Here is a 19689-nt window from a genome sequence, read left to right as displayed (position 1 = left end):
TATTAACAGTATGAATGAGGAAAATGTTTTATCTGTATTGTAACAGAAAAATTTTAAAGACTTTGGATTTCCCCTTTCTTTAAAACTATAGTAATTTGTGGTTCATAATTAGACTATTAATTAAAACATAATTCGATCACAAGTGCAGTATGGAGTACCTCAAGGCTCAGTTCTAGGGCCGCTACTCTTCACGCTTTATATGTTACCCTTGGGAGATATCATCAGGAAACATGGTGTTAGCTTTCACTGTTATGCTGATGATACTTAGCTCTATATTTCTTTGCGGCCCGGTGAAACACACCAATTTGAAAAACTAATGGAATGCATAGTCGATATAAAAAACTGGATGACGAGTAATTTCTTACTGCTAAATTCAGAAAAAAAACAGGTGTTAATTATAGGACCTAAAAACTCTTGCATGTATTAACATAGAACACTGTCTAAGACTTGATGGCTGCTCTATCAATTCTTCGTCATTAGTTAGGAACCTAGGTGTGCTATTTGATAGAAATCTTTCCTTAGAAAGCCATGTTTCTAGCATTTGTAAAACTGCATTTTTCCATCACAAAAATATATCTAAATTATGGCCTATGCTCTCAATGTCAAATGCAGACATGTTAATCCATGCATTTATCACCTCAAGGTTCGATTATTGTAATTCTTGTGGTTGAGTGGTTGTTCTTCACTCTTCGTAAACAAAAAGTCCAAAACGTAGCAGTAAGAGTTCTTACTAGAATCAGGAAGTATGACCATATTAGCACGGTCCTGTCAACACTGCACTGGTTCCCAATTAAACATCGTATAGATTATAAAATATTGCTGATTACTTATAAAGCCCTGAATGGTTTAGCACCTCAGTATTCAGAGTTTCTGCAGGGTTTAATCAGTCAAATTTAAGACTTTTTAAGACCTTTTTATGACCATTAGCATTTTAGTTTATGACCTACACAAATTACGATAAATAACTTCAGTCATTAAAATTCCTTTCAAAAGTCTTTTTTTTATTATTGACTTTCATTGAAAGTAACAAGTTTTATTATTTAAAGAGTTATTCTATTATTTCTTAAGATTAAGAAACTGAAGCCTTTGCCTTCTTTTTCTTGAGGATCAAGAACACAGAAACACTTAACAATTGTAACATTGTAAAGTAACATAGCAAATTAACAATTATTTTATGGCATTACTTTCTGTTTGGTCACAGTATTCAACACCCACAGGCAGGGCCGTAGCTGGGGTTTGCGGGGCCCCGCTGAAGGTTGTACAGTGGTCCCTGTTTGAAATTGTTTAATTTGTATGTTCGTTCATTTTTTTTTTTTTTTGCTATTTACACAATGTTTAAGTTTTTTTTAAAGTTTGTAGGTGTCAAGGTACAGAAACTGAATAATTAAATGTAAAATAGCACTGGATAGTCTTCAATGTAAAAATTAAATATACAATCAAACCAAAATTTATTCAGACACCTTCAACATTTCTCATATTATTGGTTTATTTGCTATTGCTTCTAAAATGGTTATAAAGTACGACAAGAATTTAGAGTTAAACTCTGAACAAATTCGTCTGAAAAATGTCATAACTTTGATAGAAATGTACGGAATGGATTACAATCAACCAAAACTACAGACAACTGTTATTATGACGATATTTACACAACTATCAATACTTTGTTGATCAATTAGTTACCAAGCAATGCTTCATTTTGTTCAGACTGTGGTGTGAAAAGGTTGCATTAGCAATTCAGAAAAAAACACACACGTAAGCAATACATTGTGCTTTATAAGGTGCTGAATAATTTTTGTTCCCAATTTTATATATAGTTAGATAGATTTTATCTATCTATTTCACTAGTAGTTCACTGTATGAAGATTCTTTGGGTATAATATGTCACAGTTTGCTTATACTCACTTACATAAATGTATTAGTGTCCAGTACCTACTAGTAAAATATGTATTTAAAAAATTATATCTGGAGTCTGGATAATTTTTGGTGTCTGAATATAGTAGGGATGTGCGGTGATGACATCATTGTTTCACAAAATATATGGATTGGCAGAACACAAAACCCCAAAGGTGTCATTTTCAGATTTATCCACTCTGGGACCTGGTTTAAAAGAAAATTGCCTTTTCACTGCCCCGAATGCCGGATCCATCTGGACAAAACGCATATACCATACAAAATATTTACATATACAGCTAATTGTGTCTCCGCATGTACAGGGCCTTACTTTGATTGGTTTTTGTGTACAACAGATGACTTAATGAAACGCTTCCCAGGTACGTTGCGGTGATGTATTTTCTCTCCAGTGTGAATCCTCTCATGTTTTTTCAGATCTCTTGTCTGACTGAATCTCTTGTCACAGTGTGAACACTTGTAAGGTTTCTCTCCAGTGTGGATCCTCTCATGTGTTTTCAGATTTGATGAATTACTGAATCTCTTGACACAGTGTGAACACTTGTAAGGTTTCTCTCCAGTGTGAATCCTCTCATGTCTTTTCAGAGTTGATGAATCACTGCATTTCTTGTCACAGTGTGAACACTTGTAAGGTTTCTCTCCGGTGTGAATCCTCTCATGTGTTTTCAGATGTGATAAATTATTGAATCTCTTGTCACAGTGTGAACACTTACAAGGTTTCTCTCCAGTGTGAATCCTCTCATGTTTTTTTAGATCTCTTGTCTGACAGAATCTCTTGTCACAGTGTGAACACTTGTAAGGTTTCTCTCCAGTGTGGATCCTCTCATGTGTTTTCAGATGTGATAACTTATTGAATCTCTTGTCACAGTGTGAACACTTATAAATTTTCTCTTCAGTGTGGAACCTCTCATGTGTTTTCAGACTTGATAAATGATTGAATCTCTTGTCACAATGTGAACACTTGTAAGGTTTCTCTCCAGTGTGGATCCTCTCATGTGTTTTCAGATTTGATGAATTACTGAATCTCTTGACACAGTGTGAACACTTGTAAGGTTTCTCTCCAGTGTGAATCCTCTCATGTGTTTTCAAACTTGATAAATCACTGAATCTCTTGTCACAGTGTGAACACTTGTAAGGTTTCTCTCCAGTGTGGATCCTCTCATGTGTTTTCAGATGTGATAACTTATTGAATCTTTTGTCACAGTGTGAACACTTATAAATTTTCTCTTCAGTGTGGAACCTCTCATGTGTTTTCAGACTTGATAAATGATTGAATCTCTTGTCACAATGTGAACACTTGTAAGGTTTCTCTCCAGTGTGGATCCTCTCATGTGTTTTCAGATTTGATGAATTACTGAATCTCTTGACACAGTGTGAACACTTGTATGGTTTCTCTCCAGTGTGAATCCTCTCATGTCTTTTCAGAGTTGATGAATCACTGCATTTCTTGTCACAGTGTGAACACTTGTAATGTTTCTCTCCGGTGTGAATCCTCTCATGTGTTTTCAGATGTGATAAATTATTGAATCTCTTGTCACAGTGTGAACACTTATAAATTTTCTCTTCAGTGTGGAACCTCTCATGTGTTTTCAAACTTGATAAATCACTGAATCTCTTGTCACAGTGTGAACACTTGTAAGGTTTCTCTCCAGTGTGAATCCTCTCATGTCTTTTCAGAATTGATGAATCACTGCATTTCTTGTCACAGTGTGAACACTTGTAAGGTTTCTCTCCAGTGTGGATCCTCTCATGTGTTTTCAGATGTGATAAATGACTGAATCTCTTGTCACAGTGTGAACACTTGTAAGGTTTCTCTCCAGTGTGGATCCTCTCATGTGTTTTCAGATTTGATGAACGACTGAATCTCTTGTTACAGTGTGAACACTTGTAAGGTTTCTCTCCAGTGTGAATCCTCTCATGTGTTTTCAGATATGCTGATTGATTGAATCTCTTGTCACAGTGTGAACACTTGTAAGGTTTCTCTCCAGTGTGGATCCTCTCATGTGTTTTCAGACTTGATGATTGACTGAATCTCTTGTCACAGTGTGAACACTTGTAAGGTTTCTCACCAGTGTGAATCCTCTCGTGCAGTTTTAAACTGCTCACTGAACTAAAAGTTTTTTCACACTCAACGCACACGTACTCTCTCACACCAGTATGTATTTTCTGATGTACTTTCAAACTTTGTAGATGCAAAAAACTCTTACCACACAAATGACATGAATGTGGCTTCTTCTTTGCATGAACTTTCAAGTGTTTCTTCAGAAGTGAAGCCAATAAAAACATTTTACCACATTGATCACATGCGTGCTGCTTCTCTCCAGTGTGGATGTTCATGTGATCCTTGAGGTTTGATGATTGTGTGAAACTCTTACCGCACTTGCAAAGTTTTCCGCCAATTTTGACATGATTTTTCTCCTCAACTTCACTTGATTCTTCATTTTCCTCTTTTTCTTCAATGAATTCTGAAATAAAAGTAAAAATTATTTATTTTTGGTATATTGTTAAAAGCTGAGAGAACATCTGTAAATACACAATTTACTTTTCTTGCATTAGATTTACTGTCTTGTCTGCTGTAATGTTACTGTAATGTGTTCTACTAATTTAATAGGGAGACCCCGTAAAACATTTTTAAGCATCATTTTTCTTTTCGGTCAGTTTGACCCCAGGGTCTTTATGCTGTATAAAACAAGAAATATATAAATTTTACTAGGGTTGTGATGGTGGCAGATTTTTAACACTTTACCACCATATATATATACAGTATTGTTCAAAATAATAGCAGTACAATGTGACTAACCAGAATAATCAAGGTTTTTAGTATATTTTTTATTGCTACGTGGCAAACAAGTTACCAGTAGGTTCAGTAGATTGTCAGAAAACAAACAAGACCCAGCATTCATGATATGCACGCTCTTAAGGCTGTGCAATTGGGCAATTAGTTGAAAGGGGTGTGTTCAAAAAAATAGCAGTGTCTACCTTTGACTGTACAAACTCAAAACTATTTTGTACAAACATTTTTTTTTTCTGGGATTTAGCAATCTTGTGAATCACTAAACTAATATTTAGTTGTATGACCACAGTTTTTTTAAAACTGCTTGACATCTGTGTGGCATGGAGTCAACCAACTTGTGGCACCTCTCAGCTGTTATTCCACTCCATGATTCTTTAACAACATTCCACAATTCATTCACATTTCTTGGTTTTGCTTCAGAAACAGCATTTTTGATATCACCCCACAAGTTCTCAATTGGATTAAGGTCTGGAGATTGGGCTGGCCACTCCATAACATTAATTTTGTTGGTTTGGAACCAAGACTTTGCCCGTTTACTAGTGTGTTTTGGGTCATTGTCTTGTTGAAACAACCATTTCAAGGGCATGTCCTCTTCAGCATAGGGCAACATGACCTCTTCAAGTATTTTAACATATGCAAACTGATCCATGATCCCTGGTATGCGATAAATAGGCCCAACACCATAGTAGGAGAAACATGCCCATATCATGATGCTTGCACCTCCATGCTTCACTGTCTTCACTGTGTACTGTGGCTTGAATTCAGAGTTTGGGGGTCGTCTCACAAACTGCCTGTGGCCCTTGGACCCAAAAAGAACAATTTTACTCTCATCAGTCCACAAAATGTTCCTCCATTTCTCTTTAGGCCAGTTGATGTGTTCTTTGGCAAATTGTAACCTCTTCTGCACATGTCTTTTTTTTAACAGAGGGACTTTGCGGGGGATTCTTGAAAATAGATTAGCTTCACACAGACGTCTTCTAACTGTCACAGTATTTACAGGTAACTCCAGACTGTCTTTGATCATCCTGGAGGTGATCATTGGCTGAGCCTTTGCCATTCTGGTTATTCTTCTATCCATTTTGATGGTTGTCTTCCGTTTTCTTCCACGTCTCTCTGGTTTTGCTCTCCATTTTAAGGCATTGGAGATCATTTTAGCTGAACAGCCTATCATTTTTTGCACCTCTTTATAGGTTTTCCCCTCTCTAATCAACTTTTTAATCAAAGTACGCTGTTCTTCTGAACAATGTCTTGAATGACCCATATTCCTCAGCTTTCAAATGCATGTTCAACAAGTGTTGGCTTCATCCTTAAATAGGGGCCACCTGATTCACACCTGTTTCTTCACAAAATTGATGACCTCAGTGATTGAATGCCACACTGCTATTTTTTTGAACACACCCCTTTCAACTAATTCAACTAATTGCCCAATTGCACAGCCTAAAGAGCGTGCATATCATGAATGCTGGGTCTCATTTGTTTTCTGAGAATCTACTGAACCTACTGGTAACTTGTTTGCCACGTAGCAATAAAAAAATATACGAAAAACCTTGATTATTCTGGTTAGTCACATTGTACTGCTATTATTTTGAACAATACTGTATATATATATATATATATATATATATATATATATATATATATATATATATATATATAAATTATAAATGCAACACTTTAGTTTTTGCCCCCATTTTTCTTGAGCTGAACTCAATGATATAAGACTTTACCTGTGTACACAAAAGGCCTATTTCTCTTAAACATTGTCTAAATCTGTGTTAGTGAGCACTTCTCCTCCATCCATCCTCCTAATCCATCCACCTCACTCCTCTTCAATCGCTGTGCGAAGTTACTGGAAATTGTCAGGAACTTGAACAAGTTCCATCTAAAAGATCCATCCAATCCAGAGCATCCCAAACATGCTCAATAGGGGACATCTCCAGTCAGTATGCCGGCCAGTATGTTTTCAGCTTCCAGGAATTGAGTTCAGATCCTTGCAGCATGGGGCCGTGCATTATCATGCTGCAACATGAGGTGATGGTCGTGGATGAATGGCACAAAAATGGGCCCCAGAATATCGTCAAGGTATCTTTTTGCATTCAATATTCTATCAATAAAATGCTCCTCTGTTCGTTGTCCTTAACATTGGCCTGCACATACCATAACCCCACCGCCACCACTGACATCAGCAAACCGCTCAACCACACAATGTCATACATACTATCTGTCATCTGCCCTGTACAGTGAAAACCTGGATTTATGTGTAAAGAAAACACCTCTCCAAAGTGCCAGATGCCATCGAATGTGAGCATTTTTGCACTCAAGTCAGTTTCGACGATGAACTGCAGTCAGGTTGAGACCCCGACAAGGACGACGAGCATGCAGATGAGCTTCCCTGAGATGGTTTCTGACAGTTTGTGCAGAAGTTCTTTGGTTGTGCAACGCGACTGTTGCAAGCAGCTGTCTGGGTGGCTGGCCTCAGACGATCTTGGAGGTGAAGATTCTGGATATGGAGGTCCTGGGCTGGTGTGGTTACATGTGATCTGCGGTTGTGAGGCTGGCTGGATGTACTGCCAAATTCTCTGAAACACCTTTGGAGACGGCTTATGGTAGAGAAATTAACATTCAATTCATGGGCAACAGCTCTGGTGGACATTCCTGTAGTCAGCATGCCAATTGCATGCTCCCTTAAAACTTGCGAGATCTGTGGCATTGTGCTATGTGATAAAACTGCACATTTTAGAGTGGCCTTTTATTGTGGCCAGCCTAAGGTCTGTGCAGTAATCATGCTGTCTAATCAGCATCTTGATATGCCACACCTGTGAGGTGGATGGATTATCTCGGCAGAGTAGATGGGCTCACTAACACAGATTTTGAGAGCTTTGTGAACAATATTTGAGAGAAAAAGGCCTTTTGTGTACGTGGAAAAAGTATTAGATCTTTGAGATCAGCTCAAGAAAAACTGGGGCAGTGTATACAGTAGGTGGACAACCTAAATGGGACAACAGGGCCGTGGCGTTAACCCCAAGTCAGTCGCGTGTTAAAATAATTCGCGAAACTACCGCCAGGTTGTGCAATGGGATGGATTTCTATATGGATGTAATTGTAAAATGAGATAAGAGGAGGAAGTAAAACAACAATAACATTATGATATACCATTGTAACATCTTTAAAAAAAAAAAACATTAAAAAATTTACAGTGAGTTAATTTCAAAACGTAGGATAGTCTTAGGCTACAGTTTACTCATCAAAAATTAAAAGAAGACCTTTACACAAAGGATCATATGCATGATATTGTTATTAAACAGTATATATATGTAGATAGTTAGATAGATAGATAGATAGATAGATAGATAGATAGAACAGACCAAAAGTTTGGACATGCCTTCTCATTCAAAGAGTTTTCTTTATTTTCATGACTATGAAAACTGTAGAGTCACACTGAAGGCATCAAGGTCTATTTGACCAAGAAGGAGAGTGATGGGGTGCTGCGCCAGATGACCTGGCCTCCACAGTCACCAGACTTGAACCCAATCGAGATGGTTTAGTGGTGAGCTGGACCAGGACAGAAGGCAAAAGGGCCAACGAGTGCTAAGCATCTCTCGGGAACTCCTTCAAGACTGTTGGAAGACCATTTCAGGTGACTACCTCTTGAAGCTCATCAAGAGAATGCCAATAGTGTGCAAAGCAGTAATCAAAGCAAAAGGTGGCTACTTTGAAGAACTTAGAATATGACATTTTCAGTCGTTTCACACTTTTTTGTTATGTATATAATTCCATATTTAATTCCACATGCGTTAATTCATAGTTTTGATGCCTTCAGTGTGAATCTATAATTTTCATAGTCATGCCAACAACTAATTTAGATATATATATATATATATATATGTCATGAAAATAAAGAAAACTCTTTGAATGAGAAGGTGTGTCCAAACTTTTGGTCTGTACTGTGTATATATTACCTAATTATATATTTCATGACTATGAAAATTAAATTGTAGATTCACACTGTCTTTGGTAATTTTAATTGTGATGATTTTGGCTCACATTGAACAAAAACCCACCAATTCAACATTCATTCATCAACAAATTTGAAAACCATTTTTAGTGACTTGTTTGCCTTCTGGAAAGTACGTTCATTCATGTACATGTACTCAATACTTCGTAGGGGCTCCTTTTGCTTTAATTACTGGCTCAATTCGGCACGGCATGAAAGTGCTAAGTTTGTGGCACTGCTGAGGTGGTATGGAAGCCCAGGTTTCTTTGACAGTGGCCTTCACCTCGTCTGCATTAGTGTTGTCACGATACCAAAATTAATGTTACGATACCGATACCTAGTCAAGAATTGCGATTCGATACTTTTTCGACACTTTTCCTGAAAAGGGAAAATACACTCAAATATCATTGCTGTGCTTTATTTTAAAACGGGGACAACATTCTAATCATGTAACACACTAATAAATGAACATATGAACAGCAGATCTCACAACACAAACTTTTAGCACTTTACGCTAAACTTCCCTGCCAGACACAGAGGGTAGCAAAATATTAGCATGTGATGCTAATCTTCCCTGCCTAACAGAGTATTATTTTCATCTATAAAATATCCTTTTTAGAGGTTAACTTAGTTAACCAAACCCTACAGCTGCCTGTTAACTCTTCTCTGACGGCGGAGAGGCTAACAAATTTGTTTTGGTCTTAAATGTTCTTTTGGATAGTGGTACACTCACCAACCATTGGTTGTAAAGAAAGATTCAGTCTGGAATGAAGTCAGATCTTTGTTGAGATTGCAGCTTCAATCTGGATTCAGATGAGAAGCTCTATCCGGGTGACGGCACCAAAACTGTTGGGAACTCAGAAACGAAGACCAGGAGACTCTTGGGTAATCTTCAGCAGGATTCTTTATTGAGAACGCTCTGCGTGGCGCTGCAGTCATCAACAGTCTAATGCCGCGTTTCCACCGAAATTACCCGGAACATTTTTACCAGGAACTTTTTTTCCCAGGAACTTTCCCCCCCCCCCCCAGACCTGTTGCTTTCTGCGTTTCCACCGCGGTGTAAAGTACCGGGAAGATTAGGCAAATGACTGGTGACGTAGGTCCATGCGCGTTTCTCAATACAAAGTACCGCTGATTTAAAAAAAAAAAAGTACGCTGATTTTGGACGTGCATCATTGGTAGTTAGTTCAGACTTTGTGCATTCGACTGGGGAGTGTGATGTCCACAACGACGCAAGTCCGGTAAATCTATAAACAGCAGCGTTCTTGATAACTTCAGTCAGCTCGTCTTGGCTACTGCAATTTTGCTTACTGTGTATTTACAATAAAACGAAATAGGATATCAAATACCACTGCCTCCTTTGGTTTTCATTTAAGCATAATAACAGCTGCAGAAATGTACTTAGTTCAGGGATATGTGTATATGCAGCCACTACAATGAAACGAAATATTATATAAATTTGCCTTTTTTATTTTCATTTTAACATATGGATAAATTGAATACAGACCAAGGAAAACCTGTTAGATTGAATCCGCAGCTGAATTATATTTTATGTTTAACCACTAAAGACACATCAGAGCCAGCGGCACATATCAGAAGGTCTATCCCAGGAGAGGCTGCACTCTGCGGATACATGAGGACTGAGCTCCCGCTGATCGAGTCTCTCAGAGATCGACGAAACACATTTTTAAATAGGCGCTGTCTTTATAAATAAACCCCAGATTTGAGTTTTAAACAACTACATTCTCGCCTGAAATACTTTTAAAATTACATTTCATGACACAATAACAGTAATATTTGAAAATGATCCAAATAAATGGTGTTTGAACTCAACCAATGATGCGTGAACTCAGATGGCTTTGGCTACAGCAATTTTCCCCTCAGTATATTTACAATAACACAAAATAGGATATAAAATACTACTGCCTCCTTTCGTTTTCATTTAAACATAACAAAAGCTGCAGAAATGTACTTACTTCAGGGATATTTTTTACAATAAAAAACTAAATATTATAGACTTGCCTTTTTTATTTTCATTTTTATTTTCATTTTAACATATAGGTAAATTGAATACAGACCAAAGAAAACCTGTTAGATCTACCCCGCAGTTAAATTATATGTTATGTTTAACCACTAAAGAGACATCAGAGCCAGCGGCACATATCAGAAGGTCTATCCAAGGTGAGGCTGCTTTTCGGCGGATACATGAGGACTGATCTTCCGCTGATTGCGTGGAGCTCATCGTCTCAGAGATCGGCGAAACACATTTTTAAATATGCGCTGTCTTTATAAATAAACAAAAGATTTGAGTTTTAAACAACAACATTCTCGTCTGAAATACTTTTAAAATTACATTTCATGACACAATAACAGTAATATTTTGGAAATGTTGATCTGAATAAATGGTGGTTGAACTCAACCAATGCTGCGTGGACTCAACCAATCAGGATGTTTAGCGTCAAAGTCCCGCCCCCGAAAGTTCCGGAACTCTGAAAAAGTACCACCTCGCCAGCAGGGACTTTCTGAGGGGCATTTTTTACCCGGAACTTTATTTAGTTCCTGGTTCCTGCGGTGGAAACACACCAAGTACCAGGCCAAAGTCCCTAGTTCCTGGGTAAAGTTCCTGCGGTGGAAACGCGGCTTAACTTGTCCTTAAGACATCGTAGTTTTTATATACATTCAAGTGGGAGGGATCCATACAGTAGAGGTGGAGACCATTTTAACAAAGCATGCAAATGCAATCAGGAAAGTACCAGACACTGGCATCTTCCCAGCCTTGATCTTATCAGCATAACAGTGTCATTTAAATACAGAGGTGCCTGACAGTATCACTGATACCTTCAAATTATCACAGAGACAAAAGGCACAGCTGTGCCTTGAGCTTCAAGGAAGAACACAAAGACAAAAGGTTAATGTCTCAGACACTTGATTTTCCTGATTTGAGCTTCTTGGATGTCAGTTTTATTACCCCAAAAAGTCTACTATTATACTGGAACCTAGATTTAACATTTTATAAATTTGTAATCCCACAGTACGAAAAACATACTTTTTCAAACACGTCCTAGACGGTAAGTTGATTTTCACGAAAATTGTCTCAGATCAACATCAGACCATTCTGGCAAAAAGTTATGGAATTCATGTTGATTCATCCAACCGTTCTCAAATGACACATGAACAAATTTGATGAAAAGCACACAAAAATGCATGTGAGGCTTAGGGCTGTGACGGCTGCTTTGACAACCGCGTCACGTAGTGCATGTGACGTCACACACTCTATAGCAAGCATAATACAAAATTTTGTATATAAGTGTAATAACTGTAATAGTTGCAAATTCTAAGTCTATGGTAATTAACAATTTCCTCAAACACAGCGTTTCCTTTAGATTGGCAGATTTGAGCGCATACAAACAGTTTATGCATTCAAGCACATTAATTTAGTGTTGAGTCTTCATGTCAGCCATCTGCGTTTGCACAAGTTCTCGTGATCGCAAACGCTGGCTGGTCAGGTTTGGTGAGGCTTTCTCCAAACTGGCCAAATACAAACAAGACAGCGATAAATAAAAATGCTAACAAGAAATATGGTAACGATTCCTATGCACGATGCCCACAGGTCCGATGACGTGCGAGTGGTGGTAAATCACAACCTAAATGATGTTTTCATAAAAATATTAAAGCTAATGAACTTTAGTAATTAAGGCAGCATGAACACAGTTTTTGGATAAAATATTTGTCATTGTTTGCAGACAGTTACACCATCCAAACAGTGAAACCACATAATAAATAACCGATCTACAAACATTTTCTAAATTTTCACATTTCACTTTTTTTTTTTATTAGTAAGTTAATCTATTTTATATAGTCTATTGTTAATTCTACAATAGCCTATTGAATAATGCAATTATTTGCTTCACTTAGGCACTATATTTTTATTATTAAATATATCTATCTTATCTATTATTAATATAATGCTTATGTGTCTGACTGTACACCTTAACCATAATAAACACTTTGAAATAAGGTTCATTAGTTAACTACATTAACATTAACTAATAATGATCTGCACTTATACAGCAATTGTTCATCTTTGTTCATGTTAATTTCCACATTTAATAATACTATATTATAATCTTGTTAATAGTAGCCTAGTTAATGCACTGAACTAACATGAACAATGAACAGCTTTATTTCTATTAACTAACATAGATGAATAAATACTGTAACAAATGTATTTCTTACTCATTGTTATTTAATACACTAATGTTTAATAAATGAACCTTATTGTAAAGTGTATGAATGTTGTTCTTCCGAGGCATGCTGTCGCACATCTGACAAGCCACCGTGCGCAACAGAGAACACTCGCCGACAAAATGTGCTTGATACTCATTTCCACGGACACTTTCCAGCCAAGCATTTGATTCTTCCCACTTTCGTCGGTACTTTTGCATCCACTTTTGTTTCAGCGCTGGACGCAGTGGGGTATCTGGAGCAGCCTCCGCCATTCTTTTAAATCGACTCTCTGACAAGAGACCCGCCCTCCTCTGACTCTGCAGCCTTCCCCTCTGCACATATATTTTTTCGAGAATGTTGCACTCCTGTTGCTGTTTGTACTTCATACCAATAAATAAGAAATATTGTTGACTTGTGCATTTCCAGCACTCTTTTTACGTTCGTCCGTTATTTGACGTTGAAAAAGGAAACGTCTTTTTTTTTTAGACATGGAAAAATCGATTTTACAATCGATTCAATGAACACTTATGTCTTAAAAATCGAAAATGATTTTATCACAAAAGTGACAGCCCTAGTCCATAACAGGGAGAGGTGTATGAGATGTACATGAATTATGAAGTGATGTGCACTGAGCAACATAATTGGCTCAGAGGTCCTACCTGTCCTTCAATATATCTTTTTACATACTTAAAAAAGTGGACTGTGAGTCTGTGTGTTATCTCTTGCACCCAGACTCAAGCTGTGTGTAAACCAGATCATTCTCTGCAGAGAATTAAAGCAATACAAAAACAAAATTGTTACTGAATTAGAATTTCCACTACAAACTTGGCGATGAGTGACGGGATTCCACAGCTGATCATCCGGGACCTGAGGATGTGAGTTGGCTGATCACCATAAAACCACAAAGGGTTTAGCCCTAAACCCCAAAAAGGTTTCAGGGAAAGGGGGACTGACGTCTGAGGGCTTGTGGACCTTCACTGCTGGTTTCTCAACGGATTAGGAAACACGTGCTACAAACGGTGAGATGACCAAGCCAAGCATTTTGCGAAGCAAAGTAAAAAACTCTGCAGAGTTTGGGTGCACACCATTTTTCAAAAACAACAGGGAATTTCTGGAATTTCACCCCGAGGGAAGCTGATTGAGTTGTTTCTTGTCACATGACCTGGTGTTCTTAATTCATTCTGAAAAGCTGAGATGTTTTTAACTGGATGAGGTGCGGACACGTCTGGAAAAAAAACGAGCGCATCACTTCCATTATGAGCGTATACTGCGCATCAACTTTGAAATATACGAACTTGAGCACCCAAAAAATGCGATATGTGAACGGCCCACTGATCAATAATGTATAGATCAGTGGAACGGCCCCTTCATCAGTCAAAATATTTACTTACAGTTAACGGTTAAATGGTCAATATGAGCATCCATAACTGGCATATAAACATAATATAAAATACAAAATTATTTAATTTTAAGCCACACAAAGTCAACATGTTGGTATTTCTTGCTCCGAATCTGTCATAAAACAAAATAAAAGTTTATTGATCAATGAAAAGGTGTACCTGCGTTATTATGCCATTATCATTATATTAGTTGAAACTGGTCTTAGAACGATAATATTATTGTTTATCGCGATAATTTCTAGGTCAATTTATCGTCCAGCAAAATTTGTTATCGTGACAGGCCTAGGTACGCGTACGTTTTGCCTGTACGTGAAACTGTTTTTCGCAAGTACATGAAAGAGGATAGTTTCGCAGGTACGCAAGACTGATTTTTCACGGGTACGGGAAACGGGCCTGCAGGTAAGCAGGACGGGGATGATAAGACTGTAAGTGCGAAGCCACACGGTGGTGATGACCAAGTGAGGTAAAGAGGACGATTGCAATCTCAATCTCAAATCTAAGATCCATCTAGATCATACTGTTCAGAATTCTTCTCTTTATCCCATTAGAGAACTGCGGTGTGCCAAAGTGGACTTTGATCTGGACTCCTGGCTTCACCTAGGGCTGGATGATTAATTGAAAAGTAATCGAAACAGAAATTCAGAACATCTAACTGACTTAATTTGACCATGTCGATTATTTTGTTTTTTTAATCCTAATACTTCTCCCTTAAAAGTATACTACCGCGTGTGTAGCCACATTACTCTGCTCTCCAGTCAGTGGCATAAAAGCAAAGCACGGAGGTGAACACCGGTTCAACACATAGTGATGGCGCACGAGCGGTGAGCCTTGCGTCTTCACTAAACTTTGTCAGTTGTATTTGTTTTATGGTTTGGACATTCAAGTGATTAGACGGTCGGATGTGTATTATTATTTTGAGCTACCATGTTCGCGCAGCTGCATTGTGGCATGAACACTCATATAAACAGTTGGCATGAACACTCATATGTGAAGATCGCGCACACAGAGGAATGCAGAAACTAGTTGTCAGAGCTGTCCTGTGATTTATTACTAAAGTAGCTCAGAATCTCAAAACTTTAGCATATATTTCTACTTTTGAAGTAACTAGGCTATTTACAACCCACATCTTCACAATAATATAGAGACAGTATGACTAATTCACACACGCAATCACTCTTACTGGTACTGTGCTAATTTATCTTTATCTGATCTTTATTTATCTCTTACACCGAGGAATAATCTATAAGAAATGTTATGAACATAGATAAAATAACTGCTGATAGTGAGCTATGATCGCTCTTTCAATAGGAAAAAATATCCCACCTTTACTAGTCGATCTCAACCATCTGGCTGAGGCCTGTCTAAAAAGATGCTCAGGACAGTTGACAGAATGCTGCTGCGTGTCGTCATGAAAGCGTAACATTTTCACGTGTTATTAAGCCTTAACACTTGCCAATTTGACCATTCAAAAAACTTTAAAGCATTCAAACTCAAGACACGGAAAAGCTGAACTGAGCAGCTGGTTACTCGCACACGGTGTTCGGTGCGCAGGTGAAGAGAGAGCCGCGTCTGACAGACAACAACACTGAACTGAGCTCTCCTTTGCGGAATTGCTAATGCAACCTTTTCACACCAGACTGAACACAATTAATCATTGATTGGTAACTGGCCAACAAAGTATTGACTGTTGTCTGAAGTTTTGTTTGATTGTAATCCATTACATATCTTTCTATCAAAGTTATCTGATATTATCAAGATTAATTTGTCCACACAGTCAGCACCAGATCTAAAACAAAACATCTGCTCTGCCACCAGCAATGTCATCGAAATGATGAAATACTCCATGGCTGGAGTCAGCACTAGATCTAAAGATTACGCCATCGTTAAAAATATTCTTGTTTGCCGTAACCCGACCAACTTGCTGATTGTAAATTTGCATTAAGACCGACCAATTTTTTTTTACTCTTCAAACAACTAATACAAAAGCAATAAAATAATATTAATTATATTTAAATAAGTACTGTAAATATATAAATTTCCTAGGCCTACATACAAACGAAGGCTATCTTCCTTAATTAAAAAAAACCTTGTGACTTCATCTATGCTTACACTATTGGTTAACGGATGTCACACTATGGGCTGTGCGTTCTAGAAAAAAAAAACCATATCGGTCGGGCTCTAGTGCGTTCGCTTCGTCTCATTCACTGTCTGAGTCAACGGTTCGTGCTTACTAATGATGGCTGCGCCTGCAGTAAACAAAATGTTCGGGCACCATAATACATATAAAAAATGCATTAAAACAGCTCGACACCGCTTTAACTTGTCACAAAGTTCTGGAAAAACAGGCCAGATCTTTTCCCATCCCTTCTCCTGTCTAGTCTAAAACCGTGTCGGTGTCGACTGTCACTTTATGTTCGCAAAATCTATTGCACGAATTGATTTGACCAACCAACACAAGTTTCGAAAACGAAAATAGGAAATAGATTTTAACGACCTTCTCAAGGAGCGCGTCCAGGTGTTTTTTTTTTACATGGTCACACAGCAACTGCAGCTTCGGACACTCGCATACAGCAAATAATACTTCTGTACAATGTTTCTCTTTTTACAAGAGAAATGTGAATTCTGCCAGTATTCAGACAGTCTCATGCATACAGAGATACAGATTCGGGCTAGAATCGCCTAGGGCTGTGAAAATATCTGAAAAACTAAGTTCAAATTTTTTACTTTGTTTTTTATTTTATTGTATTAATATATATATAATATATAGTATTAATATATATATAATATATGTATTCATATCGCGTTCATTATCGAAGGCGATTCATCTGCGATAATGAACGCGATATTGCGTAGCTTATCAACGATCTACGGCTCTGTCTATTAAATGCCACTCCAATTATAAGCAGGTGATGGCAATTTTAGCAGTGATCACGGAAGCAGCTTTACTGATTAGATGCGCATGATCATATCGTTAGATATATCGCCCAGCCCTATTTGAAACTTTAATATTAATTTATGCAATTGCAATGTCTTAATTTTAGTAAAGTTAGTACATGGGCATAGCAATAACTGCAATGGCACTAATAATTGCCATAATTTATTTCGGTTTTCGGCCTTGGTTTTCACTTTTTCGGTTTCAGCCAAGAATTTTCATTTCGGTGCATCCCTACTTTATTTGACTTCTTTTGGACTATAGAGTCTGGGAACATGTCGTCAGCAACGCAATGCATTCTGGGACTTTGGGACACGGACGCTGCTGTATGTATTGTATTGGATTGATAATAGACTGTTTTGTTTGCTCTCTACAGCTAAAAAATAAGTAACAATGGTAAAAGCTTGTTGTGTAATTAACTGCCATACTCGTACTCATGACCGGCATGGAAAAATTTTCCCGCTGGAAAACCGCACCTTGATCTCAGGTCTCCGAGTTAACAAAGCGGCGTCACATGGCTTGGTTAGCAGCAGTAAGAAGGAAAAGAAGGATTGTCCCTTTGGTCTGATAAATACACACGTATGTATGTGCATTTATATATAAATATACACAAATGTACGTTATATAAAAAACTTTTTTTGAATGTGATTAATTGATTTGACAGACTTACATTAAATGTTACCTATGCATGAACCACATCTCCTGCATTATCAGTGTTATGCATATTGCATACCACCTGTTACAGTAATAAACGGCAAAATTTATCAATTCTGTATCTCTTTATTTGTGCATCATAACACACTGAGGTTAATTTGTACAGTTTACAAGAACGCATATTAAAAAGTAAAGGGGCAGTGTAACTCGCTCGTTGACGCTGAAAATTTTGTAGGTTCTGCACCCATCCATTTGTAAATTGCAGGTGAGACTTGAGAGATTTATCATTTTTAAACTGATCAGAGGTGTACGCTCTGACACTACAAACAAGGTAAGTAAAGACATTGGTTACGAGCGGCAGCTCTTTAAGATCATCTGACCACTCTTTGTGTTCGTGCAGATTGAGTTCATTGATTGTCTTGATTTTTTTCTAAATACCGCATCTTTGCTTCCTTGAGTTTTTCTTTATATGCAATCTTACACTTGATCTGTATGTCATGTCACTTTCACTTTTACTGATAAGTGTGTCCCCAAAAATGGACCGACTACCCAGAATGCAATGCACAGTGACGTAGTTTCCCAAGCTCTATTGAACAAAAACACTACTCCAATTCTAACGCTTGGAAGAACCAGAATAATTATTTATATAAATCAGATTGGATTAATCTGGAATAAATCAGTCATATACACCTAAAGAGTTCTTGAGAGTGAGTAAAACATGGCCTCATTTTCAGTTTTGGGTGAACTAAACCGTTAATATCTTTCTTGCGGTGAACACAAAAGAAAAAAGATATTTTGAAGAATGTGGGTAACCAAACAGTAGCTGGTGCACATTTGATAGTAGAAAAAATACTGTTCAACTGTCTGGTAATACACATTATTCAAAATAACATTTATCATGTTTTGTGAACAAATGTTCTGTATGTGTATCATGGCCTTATTTCAGTGACTTAAAAAAAAATTCACTAACCATAAATAAACGTTTTTTTTTTTGTCAAAAACAAACATGTAACAGGCAACATCCATGCAGCACAGCATATTATTGTTGCACAGACTGTGCTGATTATAGTGTTATCAGACTTAAGTTGCTTAAACACACACACTCACACACACACACACACGCGGGCGCATCTACACAGACATTCTCCAGGGCTAAAAAAAAAAAAAGAAGCTTACCACAAACAGTCACTAAAGGTGAATGAAGAATTAACACCAACCTGCTTTATCCTCTTGTTTTATTTTCAAAGTTTCTGGTTCCTCGTGTTTTATTCTGCAGGTTTCTGGTTCCTCGTGTTTTATTTCTGGTTCCTCTTGTTTTATTGTGCTGGTTTCTGGTTCCTCGTGTTTTATTTCTGGTTCCTCTTGTTTTATTGTGCTGGTTTCTGGTTCCTCGTGTTTTATTGTGCTGGTTTCTGGTTCACTCGTGTTCTCTTCTCTCTCCTCTTTCACAAACTCCATCTTCACAGCAGCAGATCTCAGTTCAGATGATAAACTCCTCCAGATATTCTTGATCGCTTCAAAACTCAGTCACGACTGTGAGGACGAGATTATTACAGGTATTTACTGAACTGATTCAAAAACTGTATTTTGTTTTTAGAAAAATAACAGTTTGTATTAAAGCAGCACACCGACAATAACAACAACAGAGAGCGCGGTGAAACTGAACTTCTTCCTCTGAGGTTTAATTGTGTTTGTCAAACAAACGTGTGTGTTTAGCGCCTCCCGCTGGACTGGAGCGAAGCGACGAGAGGAAGAAAGATCCGGAAAGTTGCCAAGAAGT

General features: G+C 37.6%; 1 protein-coding gene across 1 annotated transcript; it reads right to left on the bottom strand.

The window, feature by feature from the left end:
* Positions 1 to 1847: 1847 nt before the first annotated feature.
* LOC113091807 (zinc finger protein 845-like) lies at positions 1848 to 19180 on the bottom strand. Its single transcript, XM_026257434.1, has 2 exons — positions 19127 to 19180; positions 1848 to 4373 (listed from the first exon to the last, which is right to left on the bottom strand). The coding sequence occupies exon 2, from the start codon at positions 4243 to 4245 to the stop codon at positions 2218 to 2220; it is 2028 nt and encodes a 675-aa protein (XP_026113219.1). The 5' UTR covers positions 4246 to 4373; positions 19127 to 19180; the 3' UTR covers positions 1848 to 2217.
* Positions 19181 to 19689: the final 509 nt, after the last annotated feature.

This window comes from Carassius auratus, unplaced genomic scaffold, assembly GCF_003368295.1.
Source record: "Carassius auratus strain Wakin unplaced genomic scaffold, ASM336829v1 scaf_tig00214320, whole genome shotgun sequence".
NCBI classification, from domain to species: domain Eukaryota; kingdom Metazoa; phylum Chordata; class Actinopteri; order Cypriniformes; family Cyprinidae; genus Carassius; species Carassius auratus.
This window is presented reverse-complemented; position numbering and strand designations above follow the sequence as displayed.